General features: G+C 36.2%; 1 protein-coding gene across 50 annotated transcripts in view; it reads right to left on the bottom strand.

The window, feature by feature from the left end:
* Positions 1–3,183: 3,183 nt before the first annotated feature.
* The window catches only part of ATF2 (activating transcription factor 2), a 95,751-nt gene continuing 77,647 nt past the window's right edge, over positions 3,184–21,287 (bottom strand). For 19 of the 50 annotated variants that reach the window (XM_043505324.1, XM_043505330.1, XM_043505319.1 and 16 more), the window contains 4 exons: positions 16,576–16,681; positions 7,575–7,669; positions 4,726–4,813; positions 3,186–3,442 (listed from right to left, as the gene is read on the bottom strand). In XM_043505324.1, the coding sequence (XP_043361259.1) occupies positions 3,210–3,442; positions 4,726–4,813; positions 7,575–7,669; positions 16,576–16,681 (522 nt within the window). In that variant the 3' untranslated portion in view covers positions 3,186–3,209. Of the gene's footprint in view, positions 3,443–4,592; positions 4,890–7,240; positions 7,670–16,575; positions 16,682–21,287 lie in introns of those variants that run through there. The other 31 variants (XM_038421149.2, XM_043505364.1, XM_043505360.1 and 28 more) reach the window with 9 other exon arrangements.

Here is a 21,287-nt window from a genome sequence, read left to right on the forward strand (position 1 = left end):
GAATACCCCAGGTCGGGGTTCTAGGGGTGTGTCTGTGCGGATTTGTTCTTGTGCTTTTTCAGGGAGTTTCTTGAGCAAATGCTGTAGTTTCTTTTGGTAACTCTCAGTGGGATCAGAGGGTAATGGCTTGTAGAAAGTGGTGTTGGAGAGCTGCCTAGTAGCCTCTTGTTCATACTCCGACCTATTCATGATGACGACAGCACCTCCTTTGTCAGCCTTTTTGATTATGATGTCAGAGTTGTTTCTGAGGCTGTGGATGGCACTGTGTTCTGCATGGCTGAGGTTATGGGGTAAGCGATGCTGCTTTTCCACAATTTCAGCTCGTGCACGTCAGCGGAAGCAGTCTATGTAGAAATCCAGGCTGCTGTTTCGACCTTCAGGAGAAGTCCACCCAGAATCCTTCTTTTTGTAGTGTTGGCAGGAAGGTCTCTGTGGGTTAATATGTTGGTCAGAGGTGTGTTGGAAATATTCCTTGAAATATTTTCTCCTTGTCACCCTGTAGCAAGTTCTATTGTCAGTGTACTTTTGTCTGTCTATAGCAAATTAATTCTAGAGTTTGGATCTAACCTGGATACATAAAATGCCATTTTAATCATTTTTCTGCAGGCAGTAAATGTGTGATACCATGAAAATAGCTCAGTAGAAAGGTTTGTTTTTTAGTTTAAAAGTGATAGAATTTTAAGATATTTTAACCAGCAAAACTATGTGCAAATGAACCGAGAAGTGGGATCAAGGAAGGAGCCAAAACCTATTTACCTCTGATGTGACAGTCCTATTACTAAGCTATTAACTTCAAAGGGCAGCAACAAGAGGGAAAACAACAAGGGGACTAGGGGCATGAAGAAGCAAGATGACAAGATGATTAGAAATCAGAGTACTGATTAGCCGTGGCTAGGATGATTTAGTTGGAGATTGGTCCTGCTTTGAGCAGGGGGTTGGACTAGATGACCTCCTGAGGTCCCTTCCAACCCTGATATTCTATGATTCTATGAGTACAATTTGTCCGAGATATTCTGCAGTGGGCAACAAGTATTCACTAGATCTGAACGAATTGTTTACTCCACCCATGGTTATGAAGAGTTTGTAGCCAGATCATTTTCTTAAAAAAAATTGATACTTTTATTGACTTTTTCTTTTATTATACTAGATTGACTAGAAACAGTTTTGCTGTGAACAGTACGCTATGTCTTCACTGCAAAAGAGGTGTGTTTTTTACATCAAGATGTAAAATCATAGTGGATACAAGATACAGGTAGTTGAAATTAACCCTATACCTCCCACTCATTTACATCAACTCACTACATCAAGATGCAAGCTATCCATCACTCATCTCCATTAGGATTCTACATTGCAGTAACAACTAACCAGCGACAGTTATTTTGGTGAAGCCTCTGATTGGCAATTTTTTGGGGGCAAATAATAAATTTGCCAATAAATTGGGGGGAAACTATTCACAAATTCAGATCAAATTCAGCAAATAGCTTAATAGATTCCAACGCTAGAAGGGCCCATTGTGATCATCTAGTTTCCTGTGTAACACAGCCCAAAGAACTTCCCCTATGTAATTCCTACAGTATATCTTTTAGAAAATATCCCATCTTGATTCAAAAATTTCTAGTTATAATGAATTCATTATGACCCTTGGTAAACTGTTCCAATGGTTAATTATTCTCAGTTAAAAATGTATGCCTTATTTCCAGTCTGAATTTGTCTAGCTTTAACTTCCAGCCATTGGATTGTGTTATATCTTTCTCTGCTAGATTTAAGAGACCGCTATTAAATACTGGTTCCCCAAGTAAGTACTTATAGACAAGGGGCAGGCAAACTTTTTGGCCTGAAGGCCACATCAGGTTTCCGAAATTGTATGGAGGGCCAGTTATGGGAGGCTCTACCTCCCCAAACAGCCAGGCGTGGCCCAGCCCCAACCCCATATCTGACTCCCCCCTGCTTCTTGCCCGACTGCTCCCCGCTGCTCCATCCAACCCTCCCCTCCTTCCTGCCGGGACCCCTGCCCCCATTCAACTCCCATTTCCTGCCCTCTGACCACCCCAAAGCCTATCCACACCTCTGCTCCCTGATCACCACCCCAAACGCCCCTGCCCTCTATCCAACCCCCTCTACTCCCTGTCCCCTTACCGTGCTGCCTGAAGCACAGATGGCTGGCGGCGCTACAGCACCAGAACAGGCAGATGTGCCACCCAGCTGGAGCCAGCCACACCACTGTGCAGCACAGAGCACCAGGTCAGGCTGCGGATCTGCAGCCCCGCTGCCCAGAGCATTGTGCCGGCAGCGCAGTGAGCTGAGGCTGAAGGGGAGGGGAACAGCAGGGGAGGGGCCAGGGGCTAGCCTCCTGGGCCAGGAGCTCAGGGGCTGGCCAGGAGGGTCCTATGGGCTGGATGTAGCCCATGGGCTGTAGTTTGCCCATCTCTGTTATAGACTACTCAAGTACTTCCTTTACCTTCTCTCTGTTAAACTGAAAAGATTGAACTCTGAATCCATCACTGTAAGGCAGGTTTTCTAATCCTTTAATCATTCTTGTGGCTCTTCTCTGAACCCTTTCCAATTGATCAACAGCCTTCTTGAATTTGTGGACACACAACTGGACACAGTATTTCTGTATTTTGCACTGGTGCAACTGCTGCTGAAATAAAATTACCTCTCGTCTCCTTGAGATTAACATTTATGCATCCAAGGACTGCATTACCCTTTTGGCCACAGCATTGCACTGGGAGCTGGTGTTCAGCTCATTATCGATCACGATCCTCAGATCTTTTTCAGAATCACTGCTTCTCAGGATAATCTCCTGTCCTGTAAATTGGCCTATATTCTTTGTTCCTAGAAGTATAATTTATAGTTAGCCACATATCAAGTGATCCAGATCTCTTTGTGTATCCATGACCTGTCCTCTTCATTATTTACCACTCCTAAATGAAAACTTTATCAATGATGACTATGTTTTCTTCCAGGCCATTGATAAAAATGTTAAATAGCATAGAACCACAAACTGATCCCTGTGGGACCTCACTGGAAACAACCATTTGATAATTCTCCATTTACAATTACATTTCAAAAGCTATCAGTTAGCCAACTTTTAATCTATTTAATGTTCATTTTATATTATTCTCGTCAATGCCTTACAGAAGTCTATTACATCAACACTATTACCTTAGCAGCCAAACTTGTAATCTCATTAAAAAAAAGATATCAAGTTAGTTTGACATAAACCCATGTTTATTGGCATTAATTATATTATCCTTCTTTAATTCTTTATCAGTGAAGTCTTGTATCAGCCGCTCCATCATCGTGCCTGAGATTGATGTCAGGCTGACAGGCCTATAATTACCTGGGTCATCCTGTTCACCCTTTTTAAATATTGGCACATTAACTTTCTTCCTGTCTTCTAGAGCTTCCTTGTGGTACCAAGACTTATTGAAATCAACAGCTGAAAAAGAAATGGAAAATAATTTTTAAAATGTCTAAACTCTTTCAGCCATTTTGACACTGAATGCTAAAACTGTGTTTGAACCATTTTGAAATGAAACTTGACTTATTTCAAAATCCATTTTGTAAAGAAATTTAGCTAATTACGAAACGGTTTTGGGTTTGAACAAATTCTGTTTTGGGCTGAATGAATTGTTTTCGAGTTTTTTGTTCCTGCAAGAAAAAACAAATAAATCCAGTTTCAGTTCAAACCAAACTCCCCCCCCCCCCAAGTTTGGCCCCAGAACCACACACACACACACACACACACAGTCAATTATTTACTTAGGTCTGACCCTGCACTCAATATTTGAACAATGGTGGTGAGTAGTGATTTGTCACATAAAACTGATGGTATTGTTACTCTTTCCTGAGGTGGTGAATATAATTCCTATAAGCAGGAAGGGAGTTTGATGAAGCAAAAGGGTATCTGAATGTCTCTGGGAGAAAAGCAAGAATAATAAAATGTTACATTTCTCTTTCTTTATCATGTAGGCCTCGTTTGAAGCAATTTTCCTATATTAAACTTCTGTAAGAATGAATGACTACATGCAGAATTTAAATTGAATTTTATCACATTTTACACAAAATAATTGCGTGTGCAAATCTAGCTTCAAAGGATGCAGTCAGGTTCCTGTCTGCTTTTTTTTTTTTTACTGCCTCTGTATCAGCACTCTGTGGAGAGATTTTGGGAACCCTCTCTCTATACCAGGGATCAGCAACCTTTGGCACACAGCCCGCAGGCCAAGGGATGTGCTGGCTGCCGCTTCCCGCAGCCCCCATTGGCCTGGAGAGGTGAACCATGGCCAGTGGGAGCTGTGATTGGCTGAACCTGTGGATGCAGCAGGTAAACAAACCAGCCCGGCCCACCAGGGGGCTTACGCTGGCGGGCCGCAGGCCAAAGCTTGCAGATCCCTGCTCTATACTTTAAGGGGTGACCCATACAGAATGCACCACTTTCAATGTGAGCATGTAAAGTTGTAATATGCTTTTCACAAACATTTATGAGAATAATACTTAATCAACCCAAATGTTCTGAAAAAGCAAACAAAAGGGGAACATTTTATTTTTAAATTTGAATGCTCATAATTTTTGTAGTATTTTGTAGTATCTATTTTCTATATACTTACTGTGTTTATTAAGGGATTATATGAGTTAGCTGTAGATTTACATTACTTTTGTAACTTTACAGATTGTTAGCTGAGACACACAAAAAAAAACATTAAACTCTGCTATGGAACTCACTGCCAACAGAAATCAGGTTGAACCACATCAGTGACCTATGGGTCATGTTGCAAGACTCCTTTCTGATGCCCATCTTCTGCTCCTGGAACTAATGATGTAAGAATAATTCCTCTAAACAAAGTGGTTTGAATCCAAGGGTAGAGGAATGGAATTTGACTCCTTCTCTAGAAGACAGGGATGTTGTTCTACGTTTATCTAATGTAACACTGACACTCTAGTGGTGAGTTCCACATAAATGCTAACAACCATTAGAGAAAAAAACGTAGAGAAAGAAGTCTGAGTACACCACTACCTTTTTAGAACAGATGTAATTTCATTAAAATAGGAACATAATTTAAAGATTATTCTCTGATGATTTACTCATGCAAATTGCACATAAAAGAAAACAGTACAGTCTGTGAAACATGTTAAAATGTAAAGACTCAAAATGATAAGTACAGAAATAGTGACACATATGTCTCAAAACGGAATTCATGGTTGTACAACTAATAACTGTTTTCTCTATTTGCTGAACACAGACATGTTTATTATGGTTCTTTTCCCAGCCCCATTCATTAAATGCTTACATGTCTCTTCACACTTATGTAGACTTATTTTACAGGCACACAGTTTTATTAAAAAAAATAACTTGCATAAATAAGATAAAAAATGCCTTAGTGTTTAGGAAAGAGAATGATAATGTAACCAATGAGGTTTTATCTAGTTCACCAAAATTACAATGAAACATAGTAACTGTATAGCTTTCCTGTGTAATTCACATTTTGTGCCTTTGAGATAAATTCCTTTCTCACAAGACTTATGGTATATTTTACCATTGCGGAATTTTTCAGTAACTAACTTTTTTCCCCATGAAACTGGTAAAAGAATTTAAACATATGGATTTATCAACTCAAAAATTACTTCCTTGATTTTAAAATACAAAATATTTAGAATTCCTATTTTCACACTTACAGCACTGAAATGATATACACACAATTCAGATATGTCTTTGTCCAGTTTTGATTATAGTATGATTGTATATTATACAAATTATGTTCTTCCTCTGTATTACCAATTACATTTCATAGATTTAAAAATGAATCTCATAAGGAATTTGATAGCACTGAGATTTAAGACAGTGTAGCATGGAGAAGGAAGAGAAAATAAACTACACAACCCATTATAAATGCATTAAATCTTTGTTATATACATAATGGAATCCTGTCTTACTGCCAAAATTTGCTACTCTTTTGCTACTATACAAAGTTTTCTGACCTGAAAGCACACATCTACTTTTTTCCCCAACATAATCTGTTGTAAAATATTGTACTGTATTTTGAACATGAGTACAGAATCCAAATAGGTAATGGCACATTTAAAAAACTCAATATCCTACAGATGATTGGATAATGAGAAAAAGTGTACCTACAATCATCTCATCAGAAACAAACGTACATCATGGAATGTTAGTTATCCAAGTTCACACTGTAAATAACATTTTTAAACTTCAATCCATCAGCCAGCATCACATTGAAGGCATCTTTAAACATTCAAGCAAAGATTGCTGGCATAAACTACTGAACCATTCTCACACACATACACGCACATACACACCACATTATAATTACATTGTTTCCAAGATATGGTAGATACTGATTTTTCCACAAGAAAGGTATCAAAATTTTGCTACTAAAAGATGACAATGCTTACACAAGAATTAAGTACAAGTTAGCTTGCAAATACAAGACAATGACAAAGAAGAAGGGAAAAAGTGTTTAACAAAGGTTTTTTAGGCTTTTCTGGCATCCATACTCGTGTATGAGTAAACTCCTTAGTCTGTGATTCAAAAATCCACAATGTATCAAGCTAGCTATGAAAATTATTCCATATTTGATAACCCTTTATTGTACAATATCTTTTTACTGTTTTCTACTTCAAAACAGTAAACAGTCTTCAAAGGGTAGTTGTAGACCATTGTTTTGATAGCAGAAATAAAGCTCCCGCTTTAAAATTAAAGTGTTGAAAAAATTGGCAACAGTTTTTAAAGAAAATCTAGTTAGTAATGACCCTCATCTAGTTTAGGTATGTGCACAAAAGTACTGTATGTCCCTACACCATACTGGCCCTGTTAAACAATTAAAAAAAAACAACCAACCAACCAAAACAGTTAATAAGCCAAACAAAATGCTACACATGATATAAAGCAAACATTTTCTCCCAATGTTCTCTCTCTCTCATAATGTGCAAAACAATAAAAAGGCAAAAAGACTAAAAGCAAATGTACTATTACTGTCTTTTTCTCTTGCCTAGTGCTTTATAACCTTGCCAACATTACAAAGTCAATAGGGACTATGCAGAACTTTGGTATAAAATGTCACATAATATTACTATCACAGTCTTGGGGATGAGCTTTAATAATTCACCCCAAAGTTGGTTGAAATAATACCAAATGAAAAGTGAAATAAACCACATTGTACTTTACACACACTTTACACATTGAGCACAGAAAATAACTAGTAAATCATCTTTTTTAAAAAAAAAAATCCATCTTCTGCAAGGAGACTAGAAACTGCTGATCAGTCTCCTCTTCATCTGCCCATCTTTAAAGCCAAATTTAAATTTAAATTTTAAAAATGAGTAATTTTAAGCTACATATTTTTTTAGATGGAGACTGATCTTGATTTCCCTTTAAAGTCACAAATGTATATCTAAGAAACTGTTGCAATGCAAGTTTTTAATCAACTTCCTGAAGGCTGTGACTGGGAAGGTGGAGCCATAACAATCTGTGAAAGCACTGGCTCTGGACTCTGGTCCGCCATCTGGGTGAGAACTGACGTGGCTACGGCTTCTGCCTTGGAGGTTGAACTTACTCCATTGGAAGTGCTGACAGAACTATGCTGAATAGCTTCTGTATGTGGACTATTTGGCACTGAAATGTCTTCAGAACTGTCATCTTTATCTGCAGCTAAAGAAAAAAAAATTCACTTGCTGTTTTTCCTAAAATATTCATAAAAATTTTTCAACTAACATAAGAGTCCTGTAAATAATCACAATTAATAGCACATATACAAATACATTGGTCAAACATTTATTTTTAGTATAATTGATATATATATATATGATGAACAGGTAACTTGGTTCGTATTTTTTGATAAACAAAAACCAGGATAGAAGGTTAGAATATTTATGGATACAGGTACATTTTCAAATGATTATTACCACCTATTTAAAACCACAGTTACTTTTGGTTGATTTTCCATCTAGTGCAGGAGCTGATGACTACCACACCTGAGTCTAATGATGCACACATATGAGAACAAACAGTATTTATAGTCTAAATGCCACCAGTTCTATAGTTATGTGAATTAATTGGATTCAGATTTTTTAAAAACCACAAGATACTGCAGTTTGACTAGTAATTTAGCAAGAGAATCATTCTCAGTTTGATAATTAATAATGTTTATGAAAATCACTCTGTAATACAGTAAATTGCTATTGCTCAGTTGGACAATAAAGTTTTCAATATGCAAAATCTTCATTCTTTCAACAGGGTGAAATTCCATTTGTTTTGCTTAGCACTTAAATATCTGCCAATAAGAACTAATTAATGCATGATATAAAAGATTAAAAATCTGAAGACATCCAAGAACTTCTTTTGTTTGGCTTGCTCTGAATCAATGAACTACTCAAATCAATTACCCAAACATTACTGTCCATAATTTTTTTGATCACAAAATCCAAGTATTGAAAAAACAAAAAACTTTTCTTCCTGTGCAAATTTAGTGGTTTTTTTTTTTTTAAATACAGAGGCACGATTTAACAGGAATTATTCTTTCAATAAATGCATCAGTTACATTTTACAACACAATCCTTTCATTTAGAGCAGAGAAAGTTCATTTATATATAGGGCATTTTAGAAGATAAGGAAGCCAATATGAGATGTGAAATCCACTTAACAGATTATCTGATAAACATATATATTTAGATGAGAACATTGTTTAGACATCAAACTTATTTCATTTTTATATGTGATAATTGGTAAATTAATTAGAGTTTTAATTAAATCTCTTCTTCCATTAAGTGGTTCACTGTGTAATCTCTATTTTTGATTAGTCAGATTGTTGAACAGGCATTATCAAGTGACAAATTGAGAAAGTCAGATTTTTTACCTGTAAGTGGTATTTTTCAGATAAAGAAATCTCAGTTCACAACAGGTTTTTGCTCATATAAAAATGGAAGGTTGAATGATAAATTTAACTGCAAGATTTTTTTGGAACCATCCCAAGCCTCCTAGAATGTTGCTTGAGTCTCCTGCGGCAACTTCCAAAGCATTTACTTTTGCACTTAATAACTGAAATGGAGACGGACACCTAGCTAGAGGTTAAGGAGGAAAAGAGCTCCATTCTAAAATGGCTCTTCAAAATAAAGATTTTTATTGAATAGGGAATGCATAGAAAAACTGAATCCAAAACTAAAAAGGACAAAAACAAACACTGTCCAAGGAAGGATACACCAAAGTTTACGATAATAACTAAGAACCTAGCACGGACAACAAAAAAACCTTGAAGGTAGATTACTGTGGGCTGAGGTTTTTTCAGTGCAGGAATACCAGTTGCAAGAATGAAAATTCACTAATGAGCAAGTCAATTCCACAACATAATGAGATCTTTATAGCAGTCCTATATCCACACTCAGAAGGGATTACTTTCAGAGACAGAAAGTAACCGTTTTACACAGTATTGCTTGAATAGAAGCAAAGTCAGACAAACATGCAAGTAGGCAGCCCTGCAAATGTATTCCAAAGAAATGTTAACTAGTATAACAGCATAAGAGTGGCCATACGGGGGCTCACCAATGGTCTATCTAGCCCAGTATCCTGTCTCTGACATCAGCCAGTGCCAAATGCTTCAGAGGGAATGAACAGAACAGGGCAATTTCGAGTGACCCATCTCTGTCGTCCAGTCCCAGCTTCTGGGAGATGGAGGTTTAGGGACACTTAGAGAATGGGTTGGATAATAGTCATTGATGGACCAATCCTCAATGAACTTAGCTAATTTTTTTGGCCTTGTTATACTTTTGGCCTTCACAACATCCCCTGGCAATGAGTTTCATAGGTTGACTGTACATTGTGGGCAGAAGTACTTCCTTCTGTTTATTTTAAACCTGTTACCTATTAATTTCATCAGATTACCATAGTTCATGTGTTATGTGCACAGCTAAATAACACCTCCCTATTCACTTTTGCCATATCACTCATGATTTTTTAGACCTCTGTCATATCCCCCATTAGTCATCTCTTTTCTAAGATGAACAGCTCTAGTCTTCTTAACCTTTTCTTGCATGGAAGCTGTACCATACTCCTAATAATTTTTGTTGTCCTCTGCATCTTTTCCAATTCTAATATAACTTTTTTGAGATGGACCAACTGGAACTGCATACAGTAATTCAAGGTATGGGTATACCATGGATTTTTCAAGTGGCATTATAATATTTCTGTTTTATTATCACTTTCCTAATGGTTTCTAACATTGTTAGTTTTGGGGTGTTTTGATTTTTTTACTGCCACTGCAGAGATGTGTTCAGGAAACTATCATGATAATTCCTAGATTGAGGATGACTCCTAGATTGCTTTCTTGAGTCATTAAAGCTTGTTTAGACCTCATCAGTTTGAATGTACAGTTGGGATTATTTTTTCTAAAGTGCAAATAGGGAAGAACAGTGGCAGTCAGTCTTCCTTGAGTGCTCCTTTGGCACCTTGATCGTTCAGTAGCTCCACTTACTCTGGCAGGCTTCCTGCTTCTGATGTATTTAAAAAAATAGGGTAATGTTAGTTTTTGTGTCCTTAGCTAGTTCCTCTTCAAATTCTCTCTCGGCCTGACACGTTATATTTTTACATTTGACTTGCCAATGTTTATGCACCTTCCTATTTTCCTCAGTAGGATCTGATTTCCAGTTTTTAAACTGCGCCTTTTTGCTTCTCACCACTTTTACTCTCCACTCTTTATCCATGGTGGCATTTTTTTGGTCTTACTTTTTTCTTTTTTCTTTTTTTTTAAATTTGGGATAGACATTTAGTTTGAATCCCTATTACGGTGTTTTTTACGGTGTTTATGGAATGAGTCCTATTTCAAGAGTGCAGTGCTGACCCTTTGGAACAGACTGCTACAAAATCCCTATTAATTTAGATAACAAAGTCCACAAAAACATGCTCTTTTTTTTAAATGGATGCTTCAAACATCAAAGGAGACAGAAATGATATCAGGATAGGAGGGGAAGCTCACTGACTGGTGGCTGTTTTCACACATCTCAAAAGATCACGTGGCAAGGGAATGCAGCAAGAGAAAGAAAAAGTAGATAGAACAATTGGCTTCAAAAGCTGTCCAAGTCCCTAAACAGGGCCGTAGCCACCCATGGTGGGGAGCAGGAAAGGGAGGAAGGGTGGGAGAGAGAGAGAGAGAGAGAGAGAGAGAGTTCATTCAGTGTGCACCATTTGGTAATGGTCACATCTTTGGTATTCCATACCCCATTTCAAGCAGTATACAAACCTTTATTGATGTAAAGCCAAATAAAGAGAGATGCAAAGAGGTTAGAGATTTGTCCCTGAAAAATAATGGAAACTTCAATGCAATTTCCTGTATTTTACAAAATGAAGAGATTTAAAAAACAACATTTTATGAAACTCACAGGAGAGCTGTGAAGTGTCCCTTCTTTCTTGGAGAGAATAAGGAAGTAGTGGATGGAGCATCACTGGAGAAAAGGATGTACAATGGGGACTCCCAGCTGACAACCTCTTCTTCCCCTGTCAGGTACTGCTGTTTCTGCTCCACCCATTGACAGAAAATACTGAAAGTCCCAGAAATTTCTCAACCTATACACCAGCTCCTTCTGCTGCTCACACTTCAGAGTCCCCTGCCTGGTGAGTCCTTCACATCACCCACCAGAGAGAAAAGGGAACTCTGGTGGACCTTTCAAGGGCCAGCAAATGGAGCGCTCCCTTTACTTTTAGCAGAGTAGGGGGGAGCTGCATCCTCTGTTTCATATCCCCTTCCAAAAAACATACACATCCCTTGAATTTAACCCCTGAAAAGAATGAATGCAGTATTATTACTGGAAGGAATACGGCAAAGAGAGGGGAATACAATTTTCTGGGTTTGGTGAACATTGGGGGAGACCACTTATGCAATGGAAGGAAATGGGTACCAAAATTTACCCTTATGAATAACTATATAAAGGTCAGTAAGACAAAGAAGCTAACTGAGGTCAATGAGCAAATATGCATACTGAGTCAATCAGAAATAAAAGCATTTGGTTGAGATGCTTTCAGAAACCAAAAGTTGGAAGGGGACACTAACACAGATGTTACTATCTCTACATAACACTCAGACTTAATGCTCATTTAAAATAAAAAAAGTGGTAACTTTTGGGCACAATTGAAGATTTTATCCTGCCAACGGCTATAAAGGAGTATTTGGAAATGGGATGCTACCCCATAGGGTAGCTCTCTACACGTCTCTGACAGCTCAAAATTTAGAAGCATGGCATTTCAAAGGCAGACAAAGGCTGGAATTAAGAACTTCCCTTTGAAGAGCAAAAAATTCTACTCAGTGGAAATATAGTGCACTTAGAGAACTACTTGACACCAAAGGAAACTTTTTTCCTAAATCTGAAGTAGGAAATGGAGGTGGGAAATTTTCCAGAGTATAAAAAAAAAAAAAAGATAGAATTGCATTCTGACACAGCTATTGAACAATTAACCTTTTATATGCCAAGCTCTTAGGGCCAGTGTCTTGAGATCCAAATGTAGGAACAGTTAAATCTGGAAGCCACCATGACAGAGTGGCATTGATAGAGTAAATCTGTCCAAATTCAGTGGTCTTGATGGGCTCCAACTAAAACTCAGGAAAAACTGCAGTCTTGGTGACTTCACAATTCTTGTAAGGCTTGCTTCATTTTGACCATCTTCTTATAGATAGGAGGGCTCTGCCCACTCACTTTGGAAGTAGGCTACCACATAGACTAGAATGTGTTGGAAGTAGGGTATTTTGAAGAAATTCACAACAAGCTTCAAAGTATAGGCGAATGCCTTCTGGGTACACTAAAAAGTATTGCTACACACTAGTCAGTCATCCAAATGGGAAAAAATTGCAAACACTTTCTGCCAAAGGTGTAGTATGACTAGAGCTGGTTGAAGTTTTTTGACAAAAAAATGGAGATTTGGATCAATCAAAACATTTAGTGAATGTGTGAATTTTGCTATATTCTTTTAGTTGAAAAATATGAAAATATAAACCAACATTTTCATATTTTCTAAACGAAAACTGTGATTTTTCTATTTGAAATGACTTTGTTTTAGATTTCCTTCAACTTTATTTTTAAAAGAAAGCTCAAAAGTGAAATGTTTTGGGTCAAACAAAACATTTCACTCTTTCCAATTTTTTTTTTCCTTCCAATTTTTCATTTGCTGCTCTTTTTTTCTGGAAATGCCAGCAAACCAAAAAAATCAGTTATTCACACAGTTGTGACAGCTTATATAAGGTTGGTGCAAATGCAGAGAATGGACAGAGTCAAGTGCAGAGTGCAATACTGAAGATGAAGTCTCCAGAGATAAAAGCAGATACTGAGGGAGCATGGGGACAATGGGAATATGTAGGTCAACATCTAGGCAATTCTACAGTAGCTAGAAAATTCTCTAGGGTGGTGGCTAAACCACTGAAGGGGTTGACTTATCCTGAACAATTTGTAGGCAATGGATTGACAATTATTATAATGGCTGGACCCCAATTGTTTCTTTACAATTAACTAGACCAGGAATCAAAAAATGTTTGATTCAATCATGACTCGATTACAGTCCCTATTTTTATTAAACTTTATTCAAATGCAATCATCTTGCGTTCTGGAAGCTTCCTGAATCTTTACTAACAAACAGAAGTAATGTCCTCACACCTACAACTCTCCAACTACCCTCTGCCCCTTCAAGATTATTCATCCTCCCTCATTTCTCCCCATCCTCCACACCAAGAAGAAGTTTAAGAGACTATATAGGTTTTGCAGCAGTTTGTTCCTGAAACTGGGTCTGAGATGGGACTATGGATAGAAAACATAGGGTTTAGGTTTCTCTTGTAGATTACATATACCATTTTAAAATTTTGTTTAAGTCTTTAAGAGCTTGTTCAAGAAATTTCCTAAACAACTGACCAGTAGCATATCTGCTTGGGAAGGACATGAATTTATACTTGGCTGACAGCTCTTACATTGCTTCAGGGTTTCCTCCAAACAGCCTCATGAAATGTAATCACTTCTCTTTTTGCCTTTTCTGGTTTCTCAGTCATCATCACCCCTCAGAAGCAGGTGAAAGGTACTTAAAGTAACTGGCAAATGCTAGCAAGAAAGAGGGACCTTAGTACTTGTGTTTTTCATTCTATGTGAAGCAGAAGTTGTTCAAAAGATCTTTTAAAGATATCTAAACAAATGTCAGAAAATCCTGCAATGCCATTGTTTGCTTCTGCCTGTTTAAGTGCATTTTAAGTGAAACTCCATTAAATTGTGGACTGAATTGTTAAAGACATGTCTGCAGGATATAAATTAACTGTGTCCCAGCAGCACACAATACCTTGTACTGCAGGAGCATTCTAATTCTGCCTCTTTTATATCACACAAGATGATAAACTATTTAATACTTTTTAAAAAGTTCAGCTAACATGGTCATGCTGCTGATGTAGATAGGACACAACTTGGTTAATATTTTTTTTTAAAGATTTGAAGTTATTTTCTATTCATGCCACAACCACAAACATTAACTAAAACCATTTTAATTGGTACTTGCTATGATTCATCATATAGTCTTGCACAAGTCACTTTGTGTGTGTTGCCCCAATATCTGTAAAATTAAGATATTATTTAATTCTCTCAGAGATATTGTGAAGTGCTTTGGACATAACACTTATACAGAGTGAGATGAGTTCAGTGTGTATGCGCATTCTTTATCTACTTACATACTGTACCTAGCTCATCCCCATACCATATTACTCATTACACTAATCCTGTAGATCATTATTTTGTGTGGCAATATGCCAAAGGCTTTAAAAAAATACTAAGTGAACTATGCCTGCACATTCCCTTCTGAACATCTTTTTATACTTATTTTAAAATGTAGTTCCTTTTTTCAATAATAGATATTTTATCAACTTTACATTCTCTTTTCTGGTTCGTAGTGAGTTAGTCTTACTTTGTCTTTTATAATGAAGACAAGCCTAAGACCTTCAAGATCTGCAGTGATTTATAAATACTGTAGCACTTTTGCAAGTACGAAGGTCAACAATATTACTAAACATTTAGTTTTTAGAATTTTAATGAAAAAATCCTTAATTTGGAATTATCCGCCAGTCTACTTAAAAATGCATATGTTTAATAATTTTTCATGCAAATCCAGAGAAACATATGTATCTTCAAACTATCAAAATTCAAGAAACCTAGCCTGTTTAGGAAAACCATGCATGCATAATGGTATCCCCTAGTAGCTTCTTTATGAAATTATGTTGTTCTGTCAGATGGGAGCCATAATGGCTTCATCCCTGCAGCAATCATTGTTAATATAAATCCCGAACATATTTCTATATGGTTCCAATTTACTCCAAGATGCTATTTTCCATCCTGTCAAAATGACTGGAGATCAAAGGACTAAGATTTATAAGCTCAAACTGACAAAATCAGTGTTCTAAATATATATGGCAACAGAGAGTTGCTAAATCTCCTGAATCTTTTAAATTAAAAAATATTGCCCATTCTGATGAAACTGCTTACAATGACTACAAGTAAAGATGGTGGCCATTAAGTTTTATCGCAAGCACCTGAGGAACTGTTTGCATGCAATACAAAATGTTCCTTTATTCTCCCGAATTACTGACACTGGCAAATTAAAATGAAGTGGCTACATATGGCAGAAACAATCTTCACATTTACAAATATCCTGACATATCACTAAATCATAAAAACGAAAGCTGTGGGTTATATATTATGAATGCTGCCTAATGCATTCCCAGCTCAGTTATTTGTTATGAATTTGTGTACAATGGACAAAATTGGCCATTTATTCTACAACAGCAGCTGGTTCTAGCTCTGTGCATCATATCCAAAAAAAGAAGTTAGAAGTAAGAAAAGCACAATTAACTTCTAAAATGCTTCAAATGTGAAAAATTAAGTGAATAACAAACTTTATTTCCTTAAAATATTACAGTTTTACTGATTTCAGTTTAACTTGAGAATTCTCAGTAAGTCCTTCACTATTAGAATCCTATTTTAAAAATTCAAACGTCTTAAATTCTTATGACAAACAACAGTTATTTTAAGTCAAAACAATCTCAGGGACAGCATACAGTAAGAGCCAGGAACCTGCATCTGATTATTTTAATGGGTTGACTGATCCTGGATGTGCTAGTAAATAAGGACAGCTGTTACCCTCCCCTCAATGGAAATCTCATTATGAAATGGAAGAAACAAGGACCTTTCATCTTACCTAAGATAATGCATTACAGAGATTGTTCACCATATATGGTCAATACTTTAATCGTATATACTAGAAGCAGCTATTGCAGCTTAGAGTACTTTAGTATTATGAGTATACACTTATTATAGAAAAACCAACAAAAACTGTCTTTAAACTTCAGATAATCTACATTTTTAAACTGAAAGCATTTAGAAAAATAGTTGCAAAATGTCATATATTCATTCCTGTCTTGCAATAAGCTTGCAGAATTTTATATATTGAATGTTAAATATTATAACTGCACTTCTCATTTTTAATGGTTGCTCAGTTCACTTTGGCAGTATTTCACTGATGCAGCCTAAGGCTATAGGTAATGGAACATTACTCACTCTGATAGCCAGATTTCTTCTGCATGGCAGTTACAGGGCAATCTTTATGAGCCAGAAGAAGCTGTTTCAGCTGTGCCACTTCATTTCTCAGCAGGGTGACTTCATTCTAAAGGAGAAGAAAGTTATGCACTTTACCAGGCTCAGACTATGTGCATTTCAGAGGTATGTATTAACAGTCTTAAATTTTACAAGATCTTTGAATGTTCATTTTGGAGTAAATAAAACACAGTACACATTTCCATGGCTGCAGATGGCAAAAACAACAACAACCACCCTATTTTTGACTTTAGAACTCTTTAATATTAAACTATAGATATTACTTGTAAAAAAAGATTTTTTTTAATAATAAATGCCATTACATTTATTGTATTACATTTTGTAGTTAGTAGACTGCAGGTTCTACACATAGTCCAATTCACATGATCAGACTGTTTTAAGTCTCTTCTGGATGATTTTGTAGGTTATCTTTCAACCACGTAAACCTAATTTTAACCATCTACATTATAACATACGTTATAACCCCGAATATGCTCAGTGAGTGTGGAATGAATTTTTTTTATAAACACATTTAGACTCTATAAAAAAAAGAGCATCTCCCTACAAAATGTAACAGGAATGATAATAGGATAGTGATCTATCAATGTTCTGATTTTATTTTTTTATAGCCATTAACAGGAAACAATCAGTATGCAAGAATCAAGTAATGGGAATGAGAACAAACCCACTGTAGGAAAGAAGAATTAATAATGATACACTCAGATGCAATATAACCTAGTAGAGCACTAGACTGGGACTCAGAATAACTGGATTCTGTTCCTGGCGCTGTTACTAGCCTGCTGGGTGACCTTGGGCAAGTCATTTCACCTCTTCGTGCCTATGTTTCCCAATCTGTAAAAAAGGGATAATGATACTGGCCCTCCTTTGTAAAGCACCTTGAACTCTACTGATGAAGAGCCTGATAACAGCTGGTATTATTATATTAGACAAGAATCAAAATTAAGAACAGCGTGACTTTTTAGACATAACCATTTTTTAAAAAAAATAGTTACAAACTGTCTTAAGCAACATCAAGTTGTTTACAAAACATTAAGTTACCTGTCAATATTTTCTGCTCCCATATCTTTTCAAAATTTATTTTCAATATAAGTTTTGATGGCTTAATTTTTGCATCAAACAAAAATCCTTCATAGAAATATGCATATTAAAGAGTAGTATGTTCTCACAGTAGCTTATGAAACTTGACATAGCAAAAAATTGTTCAGTTTATCAATGTGTTAAGTATTCAGTTATATATTCAGTAAAAGAGGGGAATAAAGGAAAGAACTGAAGAAAATTAGATCTGAAAGCGGTCCTTGAAGATAAAATTATGTCAAATATGGTATATATTAGCTTGGCGGTTAGAAATAAACCACTATGGTTTTTAAAAGAACTGAAAAGAACAAAGGCTAAAGAAATAAAATTTATTTGAGAACAGACTTTGATAGTTTACTTTACCTTGCACTAAACAAATGCAATTCTACAAATGAACATTATTATTAAAAATGTGATTTTATTTAAAACCCCCAACTCCTACATTCTCATACTTGCAATGCCCCTCTTAACAACTTAGCAGGTATTTCTTTTCTATTTGGTCCCCCAACATTGCTTGAACAGATACACTGAAAGTAAACATAGCTAGGCAGAGAATGATAATTCTGTTTCACAGAGGATTTCAAGATTTCTAAATTGTATTTTGTTCCTATTTGTGACAACCCCCCCAAATTTTGAATATTTAGGGAAATGGAATTACTGTTTTCTGCCCCGCTCTATAAGTCCTGCCTCCTGGGCAGTCCACATGGCAGGTTGCCCTGGACCCCTGGAAGACTTAGATTCTCTGTCAGCCAGCCAGCCAGGCTGCTGAGGAGCCCAGGAGCTCAGGCTGATGAGCAAGCGAGTTGGTAGGAAACCAGGCAACTTTTGAAACTTGCTTTGCACACAGAGTTCCATCACAAACCTATCCAGTTTTCAGTGGAATTTCATCAAAATTGACATTGTCCTGTGGAACGCTCCAATTTCAATAGTCAGAAATTCAGACAAAAAATGTTCATGAAATTTCTCTTGACTAGCTCTAGTAAATAGGTGTTTGTCTACTGAATTGGCACAAAAGATACCTGAATAGTTCTGAGAATAGGGTATGTGAATTTAATGTTGCTGCAGAAGGAGCAGAGAGAGCTTGAGATTGTAAATTTACTTTCACTCCTCAGGGTACATCCTATGTAAATAATAGTTTATTAAGATATAAAGATAAGTTTAAAAAAAAATCCAAACTAACAGTTTGGTCTCCTTTTAGGAGACGGCCATTTTGAATCCAGAGAATATTCTCAACAGGATGTAGCAATTGTAAACGTGTTGACTATTCAGCCTACATTAGATTGTGTCCTTTTGCTTTCTCCTGTCCACGTGTGTCTAATTTTTATGAAAATTAATTCTGAACAATTCCATACATTAATGGCAGATAGAATACAAGGTGGGTAATTATCAGCATAACTCCAGAATGTTTTTAAAAGATAATGGTTGAAAAAGTATTTTATAGCCTAATCCCATGTAGTTTTAATTTTTTTTTAAATTTTTTTCTAATAAAAATATGGAAAATAACTCAAAACCTTTATATTTAAGCAGACTTGAAAGTGAAAGATGAAATGTCAGATTCTTATATATAAAATTTAAAAAGCTGTGGAGGTATCTAACTCAAACTAGCATCATCATTAACAAGTGAGATGACGCAAAAACACCACCAGCTAACAATGGCATATACTATATATTTATCAGTGTTTAGTGCTAACAGATACCACGCATTTGAAGTTAGTCTTACATGATTTTGATGAAAGTATGAAATTAATCACTCTTAAGTGTACCATAGTGTATATGTAAGTACTTTCATGTATACAGCATGAAAACTAATGACACACAAGTTCAAGTAAGGATAGTCATCTGGATATTATTAGAAACCAGTTTTAGAAGGTAATGAAATTAGAATAGAGTGTAATAAAGCTAGACCCCAACCTCTATATTCCCTGGCATATTTTTGCTCTGTACATGACAGTTTCAGGTTTCTTCCCCTAAATCTTCATATATAGTATTTTTTACGGAAAACAGGAAAATGGAAGGAAAACAAAGGAGGAATACTTAAATTGGTGTAATAAAAATGAAAATTTAGATTCATGGCACCGGGCAGGTGAGCTGTCACATCACTCATGTATTCAGATACCATGACAACATCAAGAAGCTAAGTACATGGACAAATATTTGTTTAGATGCAAATAAATATGAAATACAGCTTGAGCAAAGTAATAGTGATGAGATACATATTTTCTAAATTCAGAGATTTCAAAATACACTATCAGAAAGAAAATTTGTGGAGAAAAACATAAGTCTCTATTAGATTCCTCATAGCTTGTTTCAACATATCTGTATTTCCCCAGCCAAAAAAATACTCTCTTTCTGCCTCCAATCCTCATGAGATTCAGCATGAGAACTTCTTTGGCCTGTTGTTGGTTGGAGCCAAAAGGTAAAAGTCCAGACTACATGTATTTGTATATAGTCTATGGAATGGATTAAGCATTTTTGTTGCACAAGGGATTGGGTGTGTGTGTGTGAAAAGGCAACACCTGTGATGCGTCTGTTCAAGTCACCATAAAGAGGGAGTCATTCAGAAGAATTACATTATAGGGAAAGTGAAAGGATTATCTTAAAGGAAACCCTATATAAAAATGGGTAAGAATGTGCAGCAAGCTCTTCACGGGCCATGCTCCCTCTCCACCAGGAACAGCAGTATCTGCAGGGCCCTGGGCCGCCCCCCACCGCCAGAAGGAGCAGCGTCCACTGGAGCACACTGGCCGTGACTTTTTGGTTATTGCCCTTGACCTGTCCGTGACTTTTACTAAAAATACCCGTGACTAAATCATAGCCTTATAGTAAAACAGACAACAGGGTATGTTTTATTGTTACAGGAATATTGTATTCTGCAATATTTCTGTAAGGCACAGAGGCAATACTTAGAACTATATATAACATTTGAGATCTTTTACCAAGGAAACGTATTGGCTGAGAAAACCGTCCACAAAAGCAAACAGAATACAAGTTTTAAAAGATTGCATGTGTGGGGTAACTGATGTAGAAGAGCTTGTATTAAAGAAGAGACTTCGCCCGTCTAACTGAAAATATTGAATGTTATTGAGGTGATGCAATTAATAGACATTTGTACTACACATATAATAAAATAGAATAGTATCATTTAAAACCAAGAAAATGAAGGGTAGCAATGGGAATTACACACAACCGTTTAACTTAAGAAGGAGATAGAATACTGGACAGTACCAAGAAAGGTTACAGTAGATCTTATTTGTATAGAAGTGTGTTTATGGGAAGCTAATAGAGAACATGCAGTAAAATACATATCATGTAGAAATTACATCAGAAAGAATATCCAGTCTCATCTTCCTATTTCTATAGGTATTGTTTCATGTCTTCATTCTAAAAACCCTGTGAAATTTAAACACAACACAACACTGTATGATATTTGAATTTAGGACAGCTACTTATTAATGTTGTTTTTTTCAATAGCTCAATACAACTTTCAGTCTTTATGAAATCAGTCTATTTTTAGAAATAGCTTAATAATGTCAACAGAAAAATTTAGCTGAGCAGGGCATTTAGCTATTAAACAAAATATG

The sequence above is a fragment of the Dermochelys coriacea genome, chromosome 11 (genome assembly GCF_009764565.3).
Source record: "Dermochelys coriacea isolate rDerCor1 chromosome 11, rDerCor1.pri.v4, whole genome shotgun sequence".
Lineage (NCBI taxonomy): Eukaryota > Metazoa > Chordata > Testudines > Dermochelyidae > Dermochelys > Dermochelys coriacea.